Here is a 22,195-nt window from a genome sequence, read left to right as displayed (position 1 = left end):
AAGGGAAAACAAACAAACAACAACAACAAAAAACCAACCTAGAAACTTTGGTATGATTTCAGAATATTGCCTTAGTTCCTTCAACCTACCAAAAAGGGGACAAATCTTTACTGCCTTTATTCCCATTTCACAACAGGATTTCTGCCAAACAAACTTTTTTTAGTGAGTTGATCAATTCCATTTCATATCTGCTACCCTTTTTCAGACACCAGTCATTAACTTACTTTTGAATCCCCTTCCCTGTTGATGGACTTCTGAGCTGAAGAATCTAAACATCATCTCAGAGGTCATTTTTCAGTGGATGTACTGCAGTGTTATTTCCTCCAATGTTCACAGGTCCTTTTTATTACTAAACCAACACATCTGCCTAAATCACAAAATCACCCTCTGAGTTATGTATTAGCCAGCTCAGTTACATGATCTGGTCAAATCAGAATGAAGATACTCAGCAGCAGAGGACAGAGATTAGCTCGATGAATACAGCTAATTACTGTTTCCTGCAACAGGTTAGAGATGATGATAAATAAGCAAATGAAAAAACAACTTAAATCACCTATAACATGGCCACTGAGCTGCACTTTAATGACCAAGCAAACTGCAGTATATGTCATCTTTGGAGCATCTTAAGTTTGGAATATCCCATTAATAATAGTGCAAGAATAAGGATTGTGAGAAAAATTTCATGTGTGAGCAGAGGTATTACAGTACAATGGTATATCCATAAAGGTCAGTGATGAAAAATCCAAGTGTGTACCTTAGCTCTAGGTAGCCTGGCTTTCCACAGCTGTTAGGATTCAGCAGAACTGTGGCCACTTCAGTATCTTCTGTTATTTGCTGACATAGGCAGTTGCTTGTGCCTTGAGTTGATCCTTTGTGGAAACACAGAATTTTAGAAATTGGAAGAGACCTTGAAAGATCACCTATTCCAACCCCCTGCCAAAGAAGAATTGCCTGGAGTAGGTCCCACAGGAACACATCCAGGGAGGTTTTAAATGTTTCCAGAGTAGGAGATTTCACAACCTCTCCAGGCAGCCTGCTCCAGTGTTCTATCAGCCTCACAGTGAAAAAGTTTTTCCTTAGGTTTATGTGAAACCTTTTATGCTCCAGATTGCACCTGTTGCCCCTTGTCCTACCATTGGACATCACTGAAAAGAGCCTGGTTCCATCCTTCCAACACTCACCCTTCACATATTTGTAAACATGAATGAGGTCACCACTCAGTCTCCTCCAAGCTAAAAAGACCCAGCTCCCTCAGCCTTTTCTCCTAAGGGAGTTGTTCCATTCCCTTAATCATTTTTTGTGGCTGTGCACTGGACTATTTCAAGCAGTTCCCGGTAATGCAGCCACCCAAAATGTGCTAAAATTATAATAATTACTGTTATATCACAATTTAGTTCAGGGGATTTAGGCATTAGACACTTTCCTTGCTTATATTCAACACACTCAAAAAATCTGCTCTGTAAAAGCATTAAAACTACTGCTAGATTTTGCAGTCCTTTTCCTCATCCCATTTCCTTATCCCAGGACTGGTGAACTGCGTAAGACCAGGAATTACGAGTGGAAATTATGTCTCTCAAGTAACTAAGGGTTGTAGAACCATCTCCCAAAACTGCTGTAAGTATAATTGCCCTGGGCACACCTTATGAGCACCAACATACAGCTTTCTACACATCAAACTTATTAAGTGACTCCAACTATTCTGCTGTCCTACAATGATTCAGAAAGCTGAGCATATGCCCACTTTACTTTGGTGCACCCTAAAGGCAAAGCATTCCTTGAGCAGACTTGGCCAGGGAGAAGAGATGAGGAGAAGCCTGTGGATCAGCAATTATATCCAGAAATGGACCAAATAGGTTACCAGTGCTGCTCCAATCCAGTGGTAAGACAAACACAAAGAGTTTTCTTCATAGCCTTGTCTCTGTATGGAGGGCAGCTTCTATTTCCTCCTTTAGTCCTGACAGGCAAATCCCACTTACTTGGAATTTCTTCAGGAGAAGGGTGATTTTTAGGAAGCATTATAGATTCAACATATGGGACCATATGTCATTGTGTTGTTTCCAAATGTTTCTCTTTAGTTTTTTTCCCCCTCCATTGTGGACATCTTATTTTACCACACATTGTCTAGAGAAGAGGGAGTTTCATATTCCCACTTCTTTCCTTAAGCCACTATTAAATGTATATCAATTTCATAATACTATTTGTCAACATTATTTCATCTTTTGTTTCAAACTTGCACACAGTAAGTGCGGTTTGAGGCAAGTGCTTTGAATAGGTTGATTAGGCACTGTGAAAGTCAATGGCAGAAATAGAGAATACAAGCAGAGATGGTCCTAAACCATCCCTAACCCAAAATACTCTACATAGTTACAAGTCTCTTGACAATCAAACCAAGCATTTTGCTAGAGCCTTAACAGAGGGGAAAACAGCACTAATGTTTGATTATGAATAATCAGTCCTTTTGCTCTGATTTTCTGCTGCAGCCCTGGAGAAGAGCTCTGGTGTCCAGTGGTATGTGTTCTAAATCATGTTTTGGAAAAAATTCAAATACAGACAACTTGAGATCAGGCCCAAACAAAGCACTGGGCTAGCTCCCAAAGACTCTGCATCTGGGATTGTTTGATGTCAGGAAGGCCCTCCACAATAAGAGCCATCAGTGATGGTAGCAAAAGGATACCCCTTCACATAAGGCTTTCCATGGATTTGTTAAAAGGCATTGTAAGTATTAAAGTCTATTGCTGAGGTCATCTATAAGAATCTGTGGCTGGCTGGGTGCTGGCTTCCTCTGAAAAGGAGAATGTGCTGGACTGGGAAGTACAGAGGCTTCACCCTGTCTAAATGAGTGGAGATGGGTCTTCCATGACCATTACAGAAGTGTTGGGAGAGATGGCTCTGGTTTCATCTGCTCTCACAGTCATCATGGGTTTTTTTAGTTTTCATTTGAGTCTTAATTCTGACAGTATTAGACTATCTTGTCTGCACAGACCCATATATTTGGTTGGATTTGATGATCCCAAGGATCTTTTCCAACCTGAATGATTCTGTGATTTTGTAGTCCTTTCATCAGATTTGCCTGATTTGACTCTTAGCAAAATTTTGCTGAGCAGTGACACCTTCACATTGGACTTTGCAGAAGGTAGCACTAAAGGCTGCATTGGTAAAGGAGTTGAACCACCTGAGAGAGTCCACTGAAATGTGTGCAGCTGGCACTAACAGACCTTAGATCGACAGGTTCATGAGAAAATCACCCAAGACACAGGATAGCTAACTTCTTAGTCTCCGTAAGCTCAGCAGAGCTGCTTTTTGTTTTCTTACTCGGGCCCAACATCTTTTGGCACCATTCTGGGCATTATTGTTTCCCTAGGACCAATAACCATTGGAAAAGCAACTGGGAAGCAGAGACATCTTAACTAGAAACCAGTTTTAAAATGTGGAGTTGGCATACATTTTACATTTTTATTGAGTGTGTATTTACCAATTAGGCAGCAGCCTGAGCCAGTAGATTTAATGAACTTTGTGTGATTTATGCAGAGCTTTTATTAATTGTGCCAATAGGGATAAACACTGGATACAAATAGATGCAGATGTCTCACTTCTTTCCCTTTTAAATAATATTATTTTTTGTAATTAATCTAGTTGTTGGGTTTTTTTTTGGTTACTCTACATGTTGGAAAGTGATTGTTTCTCACCTTCCATACCACTGTCCTTCCAAAGGTAAAGTTCAGAACTTTCACTGATCCATATTTTCACCAGCCTGGGCTATGCCCAAGGCAGATAGAGAAGTTCAGAGAAGAAAGCATTTTCTCCATCTCCCCTTTCTCCCATCAGTAGAATGTACATTAAATAGTAAGTAGGCCACAGAAACAGAGAGCATGTGAATGATTTGAGATCCTGGTAATTTGAGCAGTTAGAGGAAAAGGGGGACAGCACCTGACTTTCAATCTTTGTCTCAATGAATATTTAACTACTTTATGCAAAGTGGGATACTTTCAACAAATGAGGCTGAGAGAAACCTACCTAAGAATATTTTCTAGCCCAGCAGTTAGGTTACTCTCCTGAGAAGCATGATGTTTGAGTTCAAGTCCCTGTACCAAATCAGTTGAAGGAGGTGTTTGAAGCTACATCTTTCACAACCGAAGAACATGGCCTAATCACTAAGTTTTTGGATATCAGAGGTGGCAGCATTACCTCCTCTGTTTTGGGAAAGGAGTCCCCTTGTGACAAAATCAAAATGTTTTGTTTTTGAGATGCCAGAATGAATTGTTTCAACATGTCTGAAGTTTTTTCATGTTATTTCAGCAGAAACTGTTAGCTAATGTGACCTGAATTCACACAAAAAAAGTTTCTGTTGCCCTAAAATTCCAGTATTACTGAAGAAATAATTGAATAAAAAAGAAGCCTGACTAACTTCTAACTCTGGTGCAGTTACAGTTTTCTAGTCATGGCACTTCCTGGAGAGGATCCATTGGTGGCTGTGCTTCATAGTTTTTATTGGAATGCTTCTCTTCCACATAGGTGGAAATCTCTCCCTTTTAGAAATAAGGAGGGCTGTAATCTTGAGTATGCAGAATGGAAAGCAAGTTTAAATTACCCTGGTGTGGCATGCTAATGGCCAAGAAGTAGGAACACCTTTCAGAAATCTTTAAGCATTTTCACCCATTAAATGCAATTTGGAGCTTATATAACTAAATACTATGCACTTTTAAAGACAAAACCACTTACACATTGGCAAGTCAGTCTAGTGAGATTGGTTTATTGGCTCTGTGTGTGCTACTTTAGTAGTTTCTCGTGTTCAGATGCCAATAATCTCGAAGGTAGTTTTCAACACCATATGAAAAAAAGGGCGCTTCTTTTGATGGCATTGACTGATGGATACTAAGTTAAATTGCCATAGTTCTGGTTTTACTAGATGTTAGAAATATGTCTGGATGCCATCTTAGTTATACTTGACAGCTGCAGAGCACTTCTTATCTACAAGCTTACTATGAGTTCTTTAAAAAGATAAGAAAACTGCAGTTGCAGGCGAGATTACTGGTTTTGTCTCATTGGTTCTTCATGAAATACAAATGTTGCCTGCACTTTAGTGATGCAACACATGACAGAATCAAGAATCATAGACAAGACATGAAACATTTGCTTCTATTTTCATAATCCACAAATGAAACCAAAAAAGATTATTAGGTGTGCTCTCTCAGCTCCCTGGTCCCCTTGAACTCTCTCCTACCATGGTGTTTCATTGCAATAATGAGCTCAGCTCCCTTTCTGTGGGCCTAGGTTCACAGCTAGTGTTTGGGAGCTCAGCTCTTCCTTGAATACTGGCACAAGCTACTGTTGTTTCTTGCGTATAAGGAGCAATACGTCATGTAGCTCTTCATACTATGACTATCTTTCCCCCTGTGTGTGTGGATCTCCAGTGAAATAAGTAATGATGTTTAGAATGTCAATCATTAGACATCTGAATGTAACATTTTAACAAAGATGACTGGGAAATTCATCCCTCACAAGCCCAATGTTTCAAATTCTCTATGTTCAAACAGTTATCAAAGTCCTGGCTTTCTGCAGCTGTGGAGGAAAGAGAAAGAGGGATGACTATAACAAGGACACTAGCACACTGCTGGCACTGTCAGGTGGTACAGGCACTTTCTCATCACCTGTGTAGTCTGCTTGCTCACATCCTATCTACAAGGCTTTGTAACTGAAGCCCTCTTTTTCTAAAAAAGGAATATATAAACCACAAAAAGCTAAGATTTCATATGCCAGAACAGTTACCTGAGGTATTTTGTATCTTTGCACAAGCTTTGCAGATCAAGTCCTAATAGTGGAGATACGTGCTGAATATTTTAGAAATAAAAATGAGGGCTTGCAGTTCTGAATAAACAATTATGCCCTTTAGTTGTCCTGAACAAAGTTATGTCAACATTATGGTACAAGAACATAAATTTGTTTTGAACAAATGCATGTTATTGGTTGGCAATAATAAAAAGGGATAAATCACTAAACACTATATATTTTGTAAAATATTGATTCTGTACTGCAAGACCTCACATGATCCCTTATTACGCAGTGGCATAACGCATTGACTTCACAGAGATTGCTGATAGGAGTTTTGAGTTTGTTGTTGTATGACTTTTTATATGTGCTACGAGATTAGAATAGAATACATAGAATACATAGAATAAACCAGGTTGGAAGAGACCTTCAAGATCATCGCGTCCAACCCATCAACCAATCCAACTCCGCCCAAGCAACTAACCCACAGCACCAAGTACCCCGTCAAGTCTTCTCCTAAAAACCTCCAGTGATGGTGACTCCACCACCTCCCCAGGCAGCCCATTCCAATGTGCAATCACTCTTTCTGTATAGAACTTTTTTCTAACATCCAGCCTGTATCTCCCCTGGCGCAGCCTGAGACTGTGTCCTCTTGTTCTGGTACTGCTTGCCTGGGAGAAGAGACCAACATCCGTCTGTCTACAACCTCCCTTCAGGTAGTTGTAGAGAGTAATAAGGTCACCCCTCAGTCTCCTCTTCTCCAGGCTAAGCAACCCCAGCTCCCTCAGCCTCTCCTCGTAGGGCTTATGTTCCAAACCCCTCACCAACTTTGTTGCTCTTCTCTGGACTTGTTCCAGCAAGTCAACATCCTTCCTAAACTGAGGGGCCCAGAATGTTTTGCTGAATGTGGTGTAGGAAGTTTTCTTCAAGAAAATTGCATGTTCAAAGAAGAAAAAATATCTTGGGCACCTCCTAGTTTTGTGAAGTTGCAAATAATGCGAAATCACCTAATCAAAAATGAAATGTATGACAAGATGATAATTTCCTGCCACTCTACCTTGTGAAAGCAAACAGTGAACTCTAACTTATGGTCCACAAGTCATATGTCTTTGCTTTTAGCTATATGATAGTTTTGTGGGGTTTTAAAGCAATAATTTTATGGGCCTCTTTGAAGTTATTTATGTGGTTTTTACATTATTTGAAAATATAAATTTTGCCAATTATATTGTTTCTTTCACCCACCAGTTTTATATTAATTTAATTTAGACAATGTTGAGCAGCTACATGTGGAATTGATACTTTCCATGAAAGCAAAAGTCATTCCTGTGCTTATTTTATTGAAGATCGTAACATAAGAATTTTTCATCAAATATTAGCTTAAGTCCTCCTAAATGTTATTGTGTGTGTGGTTTGAAAGGGTATGGCTCTCAGTTATCTCTGAGTTAAAACTGCTTCATGAGCTAATGCAACTATTATGTAGATACAGCACTGTAGAAGATACAATACATTTTAAAATATGGGGAGGTTTAGACTGGATGTTAGGAAGAAATTCTTCATAGAGAGAGTGATTGCCCGTTGGAATGTGCTGCCCAGGGAAGTGGGGGAGTTGCCATCCCTGGAGGTGTTTAGGAGGAGACTTGATGGGGTGCTTGGTGCCATGGCTTAGTTGATTAGATGGTATGGTGTTGGATGATGGGTTGGACATGATGATCTTTGAGGTCTTTTCCAACCTGGTCTATTCAATTCTATTCCATTCTATTCTATTCTGTCTTCTACAGATGAAGAACAAAGGCCTATTTCTGCCCGCAGCATTTTTCTTCACAGGGCCTTTTAATAATCAAAATAATTAAGAAAGGGAGGCATTTAAACTTCTATTATACATTTCCATTTAAAAAATATTTCTCTAAACTATATTACTGTCTGATATTTTCCATTTTTTTCCCTTGTAGTCATATGCTTAGTGTTGGAGCTGGATTCAGAGGAACTCACTCTAGTAGTGAAGGTGTGTATTAGTGTTTTCAGGATATGAGCCTTTCTGCTGGGGACAGGATATTGTCATTATTATTACTGTGCCATTACTTCAATAGGAATCTTTGATGAATCTGTTCACAGTGGTAGAACTGATTTTAAGGTTTTTCTTCAAGTTAGTGTAGAGTAAGCCACAATATAAATTTATGATAGAGGAACTCAGTGCATGCCAGTGAGCTGATGTACTAATGCAAGCTGTGCACTGTCAAGAAAGGTGATTTCAGAATGAAACAATGTACTGTTGTCTAACCAAGCCACTAACATTGGAAAGTCAACTCACTTCATTTGAATATGTGCACATATACATATGTCTTCCTCAGCTCCCATGAGCTGAAGTCTTCGCCAAATTTTTCTTTAAACACTTTTAGGAAGGGACTGGATGAAAAATGTGCATGCTCTATATGCTCTACACTCCCCAGACTCTTACTGCAGGTGGTGTGGTTGGGTGTCATGAAATACATAGCCTGAAATTGCATCATTAAGATTGAGATACCAGTATTGGAATTCTTTGCAGACCTCCCTCAGTTTTCTTTAAACATCTTTTCCACATTTTCTGAATATACTTTGCAAATACTTGAAGCTCCCATCTACCTTTCCAGGATGAAAGTTAATGTGCTACCCCTCTGGAAATAATAATCCCTTATTTTTATATGTCTAGTATTCTATCATCAGATTCACAGTGTAAGCCGTTAATAGAAGGTTTGCGATCTGCATTGGAAGGAGGAAAAAAAACCTAGATGTTCTTTTACAGGCTACAGACATCTTTAAAGCTTGAAGGTTCTATTTATTTTTACTAACTCTGTCATTGACTGAATAGTTCATTCATGCTTCTTCAGTTTCTCCTGCAAAATCCTCCCCCAGAATTTTCTAGCCTGGGTTCGATTTGTAGGTCATTTGTGAACCATCACTAATTCTAGGTCTAATGCTAGGAATCTCAGTAGCAATTAACAGCCCCTTAAAGGAATGCATCACTGAAACACGTAAGTCAGCAGCATTAGTTTCCTTTAGCTACCCAAGATACTTCTTTACTTCCAACATTTACAAATGTCAGAATAAATCACTGTAGTAACACTGGGAAGCAAATACCTAACTAGTGGCATTTTTGTAGGCTTCAGTCAAGCTTTCTTTAATACTTCCTTTAAAAGTTGTTGATGCCAACTACCTTGAATTCAGGGGGAAAAAAACCCTTCTTTCTTAATGAAGAAATCTACTGAGAGTTATATCTTGGGCTTCTACCATTTATTCTTTGAAATATATGCTGAATCTGCTGCACTCAAATTTGAGATACTTGTATCAATATGGACCCATGGTTTCAAGCCTTTAGATATGCAAATTGTGTTTCTGTAATGAACAAAACCTTAGAGACCATGCTGTTGTGGTTCCACAGAGCCTTTATTGCGCCTCATCATTATGCTAAATTAATACAAATTTCCTGTGTGTCCAGAATTCAAAGTCAATCAAGTGGCTTAATCTCTGAGGGCATGGGATAAAAATGCTATTATCACAGTTTGGAAGAAGGTGAGGGATTACCTTTAAAAGCATCAGGGCTGTATGCTAAGACACCAACTCTGAAACACAGGCCCATTATGAACCACATCTTAACTGAGCATGAACTTACAGAATGCCTTCTGCCCTGCTTCTGATTGCACAAACTCCCCACATTTGTATGACGCATTTTTGGCAGCTTCAGAGGCTGGCTCTGTAGAGAAGCAGTATTAGAAGGTTATTTGTTATTTGTTACTGTTCTCTAATGCACTGAATGTTTTGACTTTCTATTTTTCAAAGTTAATCACAGTGTTTACTTTTTATGTTTGTTTCATCTTTTTTTCTCCACATGCTTTGATTTTCTTAGATAGAATCCACAAGATGAATCAGTGCCAAATGTCCAGTGGGTTTTCTGAGGCACATGTTATGCAGCTCTTGAGATCCACAATCTGCAGTTTAAAAACTTGTGCATTAGCAGATCCAAATGTACTTTGGAGGATAACTTTAAAAATTACAACACTGTCATGATATTTATAAAGTTGCCAAAACTATTTAATAAATCAAACTCTAATTCTAATCACCCTAATTCTTCTTTGAAGAAATAGCTGTCATCTTGTTGTGCAGAATTAATAATGAGTGGCTTGTTGATGCTATGTTTGTGAGGATTTTTTTTATATCCTTTGTTTCTGGACAATTCTGAAAATTTCTCATTCCTCCAACATGAGATGTGGTTTTACTTTGGACGGCAAGAAAGGACACAATACTCACTAGAGTTTCTTTCTAAATTTGTTTTCTTTAACTTCACTCAGTAAACAAACTGCACCAACAGGCTGAGTCCCAACCATGACACAATGCTGCTGGGACAAGCTTGCACCCTGGCAAGCCTCTGGGTGCACTATGCCTATTTAGATGTATCAGTATTTCTACTTCAAGACTAGTACCCCATATGAATGCTTAGTGAAAACTGAGGAATGCTAGCTTCCCTTTGTACTTCTCTTTGTGTGGGATTTCTTCTTCTACTTTCTAGAAGTCAGGCTGGTCTGCTGCAGTGCTAACAAAAAGGCAAGTGTAGTATGACCATCCTTAGTGGTTAAAGTTGGCCTTGAAATGGTCTTTGCACTGAAGATTCTGATACACACCTTGTGAGGAGTTACCTCAGGTGTCTTTTGGGGATTTGGTCTGCTTGAATTTATTCTAAGTGGATTTCTTTCTTGTTTGTTTGAATGTTAGCAACCTCACAGCTCCCCCCAACGCCCCCTGGAAAAAAGACAAAAGGGGGGGAAAAAAGCCACAATAGAGAGCATTTCTAGTCCAGTACAGGTATATTTAGCCTAATTTCTTCTTTGTCGCAGTAGCCAAGAGCAAAAGCCTAGGGTATAGTACTAAAGTAGGGCAAGCAAAGCTATGTGCCCAGAATGCTCTCCAGCCTAGCGTGGTTTATGACTCGGGGATTTCCTGATCTGGAAGTTATATCTTTGTATTTATAACTGCTCTCAGTAGATTTTTTTTTCCCTCTACAAAATTCTTCATTCACTTGTATTGATGACACAGCATTGCTCAAACAGGAAGAGACAGATCACCTACCTCACATAGCAATGTAAGGTAGCTATTTCTTACCACATGGTGGCTATTGGATTAAGCAAGTCTTCTAAATCCAGGAAATACAGAATCATAGAATCAATGAGGTTGGAAGAGACCTCAAAGATCATCAAGTCCAACCTGTCACCCAAGACCTCATGACTACTAAACCACGGCACCAAGTGCCACATCCAATCCCCTCTTGAACACCTCCAGGGATGGTGACTCCACCACCTCCCTGGGCAGCCCATTCCAATGGCCAGCAATTCTCTCAGTGAAGAACTTTCTCCTCACCTCCAGCCTAAACTTCCCCTGGCATAGCTTGACATGTCAGGATTACAGCATACCTGAAATATCCTGGTTTTCATCAGTAACTCTTTCTTCTGAAAAGATCACAGAAACTGACGAAAAAGCAGCTTCCACAGCCAGCTTGGGTCAAGTTTAAGGACTGGAAGAAAATTCATAATCAATTACATTTTCTTCATTGTCCAGAAGTAGTTTCTGCTATTCAGTATAGTTTGTTGTTTCGGGTTTTTTTTCCCTGAAGTTAAAGTTGTATCTGTGTAAACCTCTTAGGCTTTGTCTAGTTAGTTGACTTGTTGCCACACCTCTGGAGCCCACTATTAGATGTTATTACATGCAGGGGTTGTGTATATTTGACATGTATAGGAAGACATGTCTTCAGGACTGTACTTGTAGAAGCATGCTGTTTGCTGACAGATTTGAATCTTACTTGTGTTAGTCACTGACAGTTTAGTTCTTTGGTGTGCTTTGTTTAATCATTCTTTTCCCCTCTGCAGTTAAATCACTCACAATAGAAACTGAAAGAACTGACAAATACTTAAGGATCAGAATTGTGTTGGATGGGGGGAAAAGCAACAAAAACAAACATTCTAACTATGGATCTTGTTTCCCAGCAAAGTCTATCGAAAAGTAATTGTCTCAGGGTTCAGAGACAGATAAATGATTGATTTCATGTAAAATATTTGTTGGTCTAATTACAGTATCATCTGGGTCGTTGGCAACAAACAGATGCAAAAAACAGCCTTTACACACCATCTTGAAAAAGTTACGATTTCCTTAGTGTGCTTTGTAATCTAAAGCATATGGCTGCGCATAGAACTGCACTATCCAAATTGAAGCCATTAAGTAATGAATCACTGGGTGGAAGAAAATGCATTGCTTCTGTTACAAGTTCTTTCAGTGTGTGTATTCAAATAATTCTGGTTATGGTTATAAACAAAAGGCTATGCTCACAGTTTTAGCAGTATGTTACAGATTCTGGGATGCACATGACATCAAAGAGGCTACACCAGTTTCCCTAGCAGTCCCAGCATTATGAGCACACTCCATCTGAATAAACAGAATTCTAGTTTACCACAGTTGTGGGTGATCATGATCTGAGGTGGTCATGAAACTTGGTTTTATTCTGAATCTTTATATTATAGGACTTTTTATCCCCTCCAGATTCTGTGTTTTCAGTGAATTTGGTAACTACATTTGGAGCTATAGACTTGACAAAGTAGTTGACACTGAAAGTAATTAAATCTAAATTATTATTCTTGCCTATCAAATCCAAGGAAGACCTTTGAGTGCACTGGAGTTGCAGGATTTGCTGAGGATTAATCACTTTTTCTAAGCATTTATACATAGTTTTTAAAGTAGTTAATGTCCTTTTCTTTAGCAACACTTACATGAAGCTCCAATAAGGTGTTTTATAAGAGTGAACAACGGCTGAGGTCTTGTAACTCCTCAAAGGATGTCTGATTTATTGTTCTGTCCATGCTTGCTTGTCACCTCCAGCCTGTGAGCACTAGCCATTATTAATATTCTTGGACACTCTTCTGTAGAGTAAGGGACTGAAGGAATTTGATGGCAAGAATGGTTCCCATCATACTATATCTCACTACATCAACAGAATGGAAGGTCTTGAACATTTTCAGAGCCCAGAAGCTACTGCTAGGTAAGAGTGAAGTATCCTGGAGAGAATTACTATATTTAATAGTGTTAAATAAGACGGTATGCCTCCAGGCTCCTCATGGTATTAAATTAATCAGATCTTCTAGCACCAGAACGTAGGTTCTACTGCTTTACCATTAATGGTTGTTTATTCCCTTTTCTTCCCTTCCATAATGTCTCAGTATCTTACTTGACTGATTCACTTTTTGGTATTCTTTTCCTGTCCATTTCTCTTCCCTGAAGTTTGTTTTTTTTTCCCTTTCATCAACCTCAAAAGAGAAAGAGACAATACCTTATTACCTAAGTCACTAAGTATTCTTGCTCTTTATTTTTGTCTACCATGTGTTGTTGTCTCTTGATGTGGTTTTGCTTGTACTGAGACTAAAATCTCTCAGAGACAACGTGCCTATTTTCTATCAGCCTCCAGCATTTTTGCACAACTATTATAACAGAATTACATTTATAGTATATAGCACAGACCTGATAACTTCATTACTCCCAAATGCAGCTACAGATTATTCTACAGTACTTGTTCCATGAAACTTAGTATACCTGTTACCCTGTCCCCATTTCTGGTGTATTTATGGTTGGTGGCATTTAGCAGGCAGTGTACAAATACCCTGTGATGAGGTCCTGGTATTGCTGAGCGTGTGCTTGTACTGAAGTCACACTGGCTGCAGCTTAGTATGGGGGGGTGTGAGATAGTTTCACGTTAGCTGGCCTAAGTGTGGCAGGCGGGCAGGCGCAGCAGGAGCTCAGTGGGGGTAACTGCCTGAGCATTCACTCTGCTTCTCAGGCAAGTTTTTTATTTTCTGCTTATGGTGTATGCAAATTTGTGCAAATGATGGAGAATCATGGGAATGAGAAAGGGAGGGAAAATCTCACTTTTTTTAAATAAAGCTGAAATGATTAAAACTATAAAGCCTAGTTAACTTACAGCATTTTTTACTGCTTAAGTAACGTACAGTCACTCCTATTAAACATTGATATGAGTGGGACCAGAATCACTAGTCCCTTGTGTCCTCTGCTTGAACAGACTTGTATGACACAGAAGATGTAGCCGTTCCTTGAAATCAACATGCTGCACACAACGATCCACTTAGCATCCAGTCCAGTAGGAGTATGTATGTTATCATTGTGAGGTCATTTCTGCATTTGCCTAAGACTTCAAGAGAAAAAATGAAGTTAACTTGCTGCCTTGAAAAATGATTCAAAACTGGAAAAGCTTGAAAACATCAAAATACATATAAACTATCAAAGGAGAACAAAGACAAGTTTTTCCACAAAAGTCTTCTCCCTAGGCTATAACAATGCTTTACATAGGCATGATCAATATATCCAGGCTTGAGAACCAGAGACTTTTAGAATAAATTAGGCTGGCAGGAAAAGAAACAAACAAAGAACAAATTAACATGATTTTAAACATTGCTTAAATTTTCATGAATGTAGACCTTGAGATGTTATGATGAGATCCCATGAGTCTGTGCTAATATTTGCTTATAATTAAGGATTGCACTTTCATGTTTCATCTGATATTATAGACTGGAAATCAGTCACATGCTTACTATTTTTCTTGGTCCTACTCATTTATTTGCTTTATTTACTTACTTTGTAAATAATATATATGATCTTCTAAATGGCCCCATTGTCTTTCCTTTAGCAGCCTGCCCCTTTTTGTACTCTGAATCTCCCCATCTGAGTAATTAGAAGACTACCCTTCCTGTGATACAAGGTTTGTGTTCTCCTATAACAGAAAAAGAGACAAGACTAACCCCTTCCAAACCTGCTTTCAGTAAATGGCTTCAGCGGGAAAATGAGAGCTTCACCCTTCAGTATGCATTGTACTTGATGGAGTCCCTTGGGCAAGGGAATTGGCTATGCAATCTGCTTTGTGGCACTCACACACTGGCAAAGATGCCTTCTGTGTATTCCTTGCTAAAAGTAAGACGTCATCCAGAGCTTAGAGCCCCCTCTGTGCTGCACCAACCTTAAAACAGTCTGGCTCATGTCAGTGGATTACACAAGTTCCAAATACAGCTGTTTCTGCTTCATCAGCATTTTGTCTGTGGAATTCTCTATATAGGAAAAATTAACAATGTGTGGCAAGATTATCAGCAGCAAGGGGTTTTTGAAGCAAGTGTTTAATCATGAAGAGGTTGTGAAGACCCTAGTTTAATTTCAGGGAGCAAAATCTGATGATTCTCAGTTCCTCTGAAAAGTGCACCCAGTGTCTAGACCTCAAGTTTTCAATACCAAGATAAGCAGGACTAAAAGGACATCTAAGATGAGATCTCCACTGAATATCAAATGATGTCATCTGCCTAATGGGAAGTCATTAGAAAAAAATTTTGCAGGTACTGTTTTGAAAGTATTGGTCAGAGCCCAAATCTTAGATGCAAAACTCCTTGTGTCAGAGCATTTTGAAATCTTGTTAAATCTTACTGTGGCAGTTTGTCCTTTTCCAAAAGAGTTCCTTTCAGCTTGTGGCAAGGATGGATTTTTAAACAGTAAAAATCATCTAAATAAGAAATGTGCTAATCATCTCCAAGTCAAAAGATGTAATAAAAAGTGTCAGTATGATGGATGTGATATCTAATTGAAGAAAAATATTTCCTTTTCAGTCATAAGAAACCAAAAAAAGGAGAATCACATGAAAATTCAGAAGTGAAAAATATATCCGAGATATCAAAAGATCAATACAAAATCATCTGCAGATTGAAACTCATGATAAAAAAAAAAAAAATTAAAATATAAATTAATTCATATCAAGCTGGAAATTATCTACATCATATGTTTAATAGTTTTTAACTTTTGTTTGAGTCAAAATATACCTTTTCTGAAAGCTTTCAATCTCGACACGATATTCCATCATACAGCTAAATATTTCTTTTCTCCTGACTGAGTGCTTTCAGTGTATGCTGTATTTCTGGTCTGAAATTTTCTTCCACATCTGACCATTAGACAGTTCAGACTTCTCTTTCAGAAGGTGACAAACCCTCTACTTTCTACACTGGGGTTTACACTTGCTTCGAATCACCCCTTAAGCTTCTTGTGGAAAAAAGAAAATAGAACAGTCTTCAATTTCTCACCATATGAAGGTTTTCTAGATTTCACATAGTTCTTGTTCTTAAAGCATTCTACAGTTTACAGCACCCACTTAATAATCCTGTACTCTATGATAAAACTATTTCCCTATTTCTGTTGAGTAGTCATCTGCTTTGTACCCATTCTACTTCATATTCAGTAGAACATCTAACATCTCATATGATTCCCAAGTCTCTCCTGGAGACACTGCTTTCCAGCTATGCCATTCCCAGTTCTTAGAAGTGTAACTCGGTTGTTTGATTTTGCATTTAGTTGAAAACACATGTCTTTTGAATCTCTCTGAGCTCTGAGGTCTGGGTCTACTGGCTTGGGCTCTTACGTATCAGAAAAATAGAAAGGATAACCAGTGGTGGTAATAGAGAAGTAAACAGAAACACCCTCAGACTTTGTTCACTTACGAATACTTTATTCTCCAACAGATATAACCATTTGCCAGTTTCTCATTTGCTTTTTGTAAGGAGCATTGATTTTGTAGTAGCTTTAGGGAAGCATCCCTGTGAGCCTTCTCACCTGTGTGTATCAGCATCTCTGGGTCTGAACAAGGAAAGGAGGAGGATGCCCAGAACCTCAGCTACCCTCTATCAGCTGAAATTGTGTGCTTGGCAGAAGGCATTTTGCATACTCTTATGTTATTTCTGCACTGCAGCAAGGAATTTACTAGTAAATAAATTGTAACCTAAGGCATTTCTGCATTTAGATTTTGAAATGAGAGGTTCTCTTCTAGACAAAAGAGGGGCAGAGCTCTTGCTTAAAATATGATGCTAAAGGACAACCTGGAGGAAAGGCATGTGCTCACTCTCTCATCTGGTCTCTAAATTTGTAGCAAGCTCAGGAGCCTGGATGTGCCAGAGGCACTTGGCACAAATTGGGTGCAGTGTAGACAATGATCTGTGTAATGATACCAATGCTGCTGCCATTGCTATTGAAATGACAAGTGATTTTTTTTCTTATTGGTGGCTTTAAGTTTGTCCTGAAAGCAAAATATTTTGGAACAGCATTTAAAATGTCTATTCAATTGCTGAGTGTTGAGCACATGTTAATACCATTTTCTCCAGATATGGTAGTTTATGATAAATGTTTCCAGATTTTGTACTGTTCATGTAGTGTGCTACTAAACACTAAGACAAATGGGCCCTCTGAAAGGGTATTTCCTTTGGAGGACATAAGCTGCAGACCACCCATAGAATACACAGAAATAATTAAATGTCAGGATTCAAAACTAGAGCAAAATATTAGTGTCTAAGAATCTTAATGAATAAAAGATATTTTTAAAATAAAGATGATACATACAGGTATTTTGAAAATGACAACATGAAGGTTACAATAGCATTGGGGGGAAAGAAATAAGAATGCCTCCTATGTTTGGTTGAAATTATGCAGAACCATCTTCATTCATACCAGCCTCTTACTACAATTTTATACACACACACACATACATATATATATAAAAAATGTGGAGAGATATTTGAGAGTTACATTGCTATAAAAAGGAATTCATATGGCCTTTTGTCTGAAAACATAGCTTGCAAAAATTTCAGACCCTAATGTCCTGAGACAGAAAGCTCTAAAATCAGTTTGACTAACTTTCTGATTTTCCATGGAGAGAGAGAGAGAGCAGAATGTAGTTATGGCAGGTCTTCCACAAAACTTGCAAAACGTCCACAAAACTTCAGAAAGAGCAGAACTACACCTATATCCTATCTGAATATTAGACAGAAACTTCCCAAAGATACAGATATTACCTGGGCACACAATTTCCTCAGAAGTATTTTCTGGAACAGGTTCTACCTTGTCTGGTTATGTACAGTACAGGTAAGTAGCAAAGGTTTAGGCTCCGCCATTACAATATCTTTAGCAAGAACATAAAGGTTTACAGAACTTGGAAGCATAAAGCATTGAACCTTTGAATATTAAATCAGCAAGCAACATAAGGGTATTTTTTTTAAAACATATTGTGTGTTACTAGAGAGATGTAAACTCTCTCTACAAAATTGTTCTTAAATTTTATACCCAACTCTGCAGTCAGTTCCCTGGTGGCCATTTAACCCACATCCCTCCCAGGTTGCTCTGAGGGAACATGACAGTTGGCACGAAACAAGTGTTCCACTCCCACACAGGCATTGCAGTCCCATGCTGAGAGGAAACTAATAGCTTTCAAATTTTACTGTTGAGAGGGAGAAAGATAGTGAAAGAGATAAAATCTCCCAGAACAGTCAGTCATTTTTCTGGAAGTTCAACCACCTCCTCCCCTCACTCCATGATTACAGAAAATACAATAGTTGCAAACTGTAAACCTGTTTAATAAACTTCCTTCAAAATATTATCTGCTCCTTTGGGCCAGATCTTGCATACGGATTTGTGAGGTTAGAGCCCTACATCTGCACAAGCCATACGCACTGGTCTCTTTTATTGGAGCATGTTTTCCATGCACTACGGAATGCAAATGTGATAAGATATGTATTTTTCCTTCAGTGCCACCAAAACCTGATTTTATTGAGAAGTCAAAGGCATTGGGGTAATTATTTTGAAAAGTGAATGACCTTTCCTTAGCTTCCACAATGCCTTTTAGTAACCTAGTGATTTTGGTTTATAATGAAGATAGTTTTCTTGGTAATCTAGAGGATGTGCCACAGAAAATGCCTGTAAACTAGAATGCAGCAGACCACAATATATTTTTTAATCTTAATTTTAAAAGAGAGATAATAAAAATGCTGTTTCTTTTCAAAATCCACCCCTTCTGAAATATTTCCTTCATCTTCAAACTCTGTTTTCCAGATGACTTTAAGCAACTGTTACTTTACAGCACGCCACAAATTATATTAAGAGACCCTAAGTCCGAAACAGTCTGATTGCTCTGATTAAACAGAGAGCTGTGTCAAGAAGATATCCTTTTTATATAACAAAAATGATGATAATAGACTAAGACTCATCAGTCAAAAGGCTTTGTTACTGTCTCCTGTAGAAAAATGGGCTTGCTGCTGCTGAATGATACATCCCTAGCTAGTCACAATATACCTAATTTCCTGCTTAGATAACAGAAGATACTAGGATAAAAGTGTGAAAGGAATAAGGAGCTGTGCAATACAGATATATGGAAGAATGAAAAATGTTCTAAAGGTAAAAATTAAGTTCTGCTTAAAAACTTGTGTTTGAACTAAGTTTCAAAAAAGAAAACAAAGATCTCCAAATTTCTGTGTTCTTACTTTGGATAGGACAGACTTTCTACTAAGTCCAAGACCAAATAGGACAGAAGAAAAGACTGTTTACAGACTAAAATACGCTAAGGCGTTCACAGCACCTGGCACAGCTTAAAACTAAATTGTGTTATCTTACTGTAGATTCAGAAAACTCTCTTGAACAGAAGCTGAGAACACCTCGTCGACGATGTCAGCAGCCCAAAATGCTGAATAGCCCTGAGGACAACATGTACTATAACCAGTTAAACGTGAGTTCAAAGTGGCAATAAAGCTGTTTTACTGGCTTTGTTTCCAGTTAATAATTCTGTTATTAATACCTGTTTCAGACCCTCCAGCCCCACCCCCACGTTCTTCTGCTCTCGTCTTGAACATGTGCTTATGCTCTTTATCTGTTGCTTTCATGTCAGGATGTCTGCCTTCACGGTGAATAATTGATGTGGTTTATCAAAGACGAGCAAGATGCATGCTTCATCAGGCTCACTTGAGCCCTTTGATCAAAAAAATTATGCTGTGACTTCTGATATTATCAGCATCTGCTTGCATTCAACACAAAATCACTTTGAATTAAAAATTAACGACTTGCTGCTTTGCTTTGACTGTGTGTTCTTGGCCCTCTCCACAGGGAACTCTAGAATATCAAGGGAGCAAGAGGAAGCCAAGAAAACTTGGGTAAATATCTGTCTTCTTAGTTCTAAGCAACTGTAAACAGAAGAAGTCCTTTGTGATACTACAGAATATGCAAAACTTTCTAGAGAGGTTTCTAAAAATAAACAGCATATTTCTGTACATTGACACTGGACATTTTCTACAGAAGCAAATGTAAAACTTGCATGTACTGCTGACTGCAGACACTAGAACTGATTCTTACAAAATAGGCTCTCCAGCTCTGAGTACTACTATGGCAATGTTTTTAAGTGCATTTAGCACTCAGGAAGGGTGCCAGATGAAGGGTGTGAAAACACATTCTGTGACCTAGAACATGGACTGTCAATTTTGCAGCAGCACACTCAAAACCGGCTTCTTAATCCTCCTGGAGAAGCACTTTTTAAGAACTGACAGGCCACTAAGCCCAAAAGGCATTGCTCCTTTTGCATGGAACTGAATCAGTTCTCATTGTCACATGAGCAGTTACCACCTGGTAATAGGTAGAAATCACTGAAATCAATTTATAAAACCCAGGCTGGCTACTATACAATTGCCAGAATATTTCATGGACTTAGTCTTGCAATACTCCAAAAATACACAATAACTTTCTGTATTGTTTCCTCTGTTTTTAATTAATCTTCTGTATGAATAGGAGGTCTTTGAGTCAAGGCTAATGCCAAAACTTTTGCATGACTGCTCAAGATTTGGTTTATTTTACCTCCCCTAGTTTAAAAAAGTCTGTATTCCTCTTCAGGGTATAGAAACACTAATACAGGACTGTAGTACTCATCATGCATCATAGGAAACTTAAAGCCCCTTGATGTCAGTAGGGCTTTCCCCAAAACTTGGCCATGTGATATATGGCTTGTATTCACAGCAAACCATCAGCTGAAATACAATACCAAAATCATACCCTACTTGTGGAACATGGACAAAAAAGCCACATTGCCCATTTGACACAAAAAGTTGGTCTATCATTCTATACACCCAAAATGAAAAACTATACTGCATTTCACTGATCCTCAGAAGCATTCAGAACATAGTCATAAAGAAGTAATAACAAAGTAAAAATGTAAGTGAAAACTATCTTTCTCATAAAATCATCCCATCTTTTCTTTTATTCCTTTCTTGTATTCGAACTGCTCATTTTCACATCCACAGAGAAGTTTCTGTTTCTGAAGACATTGACAGAATTAATGTTTTAACTTATTAAATGTTGTTTGTTTTCTTTCAAGCCAAATCAAAGTGCTGGATGGAGAGGATGAATACTACAAATCATTGTCAGCTGTTGAATCTACCTCTGAAGATGACAGCTTTCTCAGTTCCCCCTCTCCTCCTTCTTCAAGAGGTGTGTCTTTTGCTCAAGCTGAATCTCACTCTATTAACTAATGTTGGTAAGAGTATTTTCATGCTGGTAATCTCTTCCAATCAACTTTGAGTGTGTGTTAATATAAGATATTAAAAAAGTACAATTTCAGCTAGTAACTTTCTTTCACTAATGTAGAGCTGGGTGTGCAGCTATTGATTGTCCCATTTAGCTATATTTCTATAGCAATTCCAGTAAGGGTGCAGCACTACCTGAATGTATTGATGTTGGCAACAAATGCCTTTCTTTAGTAGCAAGGTTGGTTTGTACAGTTCTGACCCCTTCATTCCTACTTTCCCCTGGCTGCTGTTCCCACCCTGTGCCATCCCTTCTGTTGTGCTGGCACAACTGCTGGTAGAGCTGTGTGAAAAATAAGATCAAGGAATTGAACTGGATTAAAAGAACACTGTACTAACAATTTTCATTTGGGGTCATGGTGGAGATGTTTTGTATTTCAGTAGACTGGTATTAAATGTTATCCTTTATAACTTTCTGTACTGTGTATGGCTTTTAACACTACAAAATGAACAGAGTAAAATCATCTAAAATAATAGTTGTGTCTCATTTTACCTTGTAAATATTTTTTCTTATGAAGTAGTGGTTTACCATATACTTAACTTACACATTTATGCTTCAAATATAACAGGCAAAGCAGTTTTAAAGCTAGTGTTTCCAACACTATTTCTTATAACCCTTGTAACTGAAAGCATCATTATGGCTAATTATTGTTGTTATCCATGAAGCATTTAATTTCTTTCTTAACCTGAATCTCTGGGCTCCAGTGATTCCTATAATTCCACAGCCCTCTTGCATGTAGCAAGGTAAAAAATGTCACCTGCAAATTTTTATACTTGCTTTTCACTTTGTTTCCAAACCCTTGATGAAACTGTGTAACTTTATCTGAACTCTGAGATGGTTTCCTGGTAAATGTTTCGTGGCAGAAGCTGACTATTTCATATTACTTTTTACTTTCTGTTTCTGAGACATAGTTTTGATCTGTGACAATTCTTTGTGTTCTGTTTTAGGGTTGTTTTTTTTTAATTTCAATGCAACTCTTGTCAAAAAC

General features: G+C 38.2%; 1 protein-coding gene across 1 annotated transcript in view; it reads left to right on the top strand.

The window, feature by feature from the left end:
• Positions 1-21,963, top strand: part of MYO3B (myosin IIIB) — a 193,080-nt gene extending 171,117 nt beyond the window's left edge. The window contains exons 34-36 of the mRNA XM_054173114.1: positions 19,260-19,366; positions 19,741-19,787; positions 20,999-21,963. Coding sequence (XP_054029089.1) covers positions 19,260-19,366; positions 19,741-19,787; positions 20,999-21,152 — 308 coding nt within the window. The 3' untranslated portion in view covers positions 21,153-21,963. The remainder of the gene's footprint in view (positions 1-19,259; positions 19,367-19,740; positions 19,788-20,998) is intronic.
• Positions 21,964-22,195: the final 232 nt, after the last annotated feature.

Source organism: Dryobates pubescens, chromosome 2 (assembly GCF_014839835.1).
Source record: "Dryobates pubescens isolate bDryPub1 chromosome 2, bDryPub1.pri, whole genome shotgun sequence".
In the NCBI taxonomy this organism is placed as follows: Eukaryota; Metazoa; Chordata; class Aves; order Piciformes; family Picidae; genus Dryobates; species Dryobates pubescens.
The sequence above is the reverse complement of the archived record's forward strand: the minus strand, read 5'-3'. Positions and strand labels throughout refer to the sequence as shown.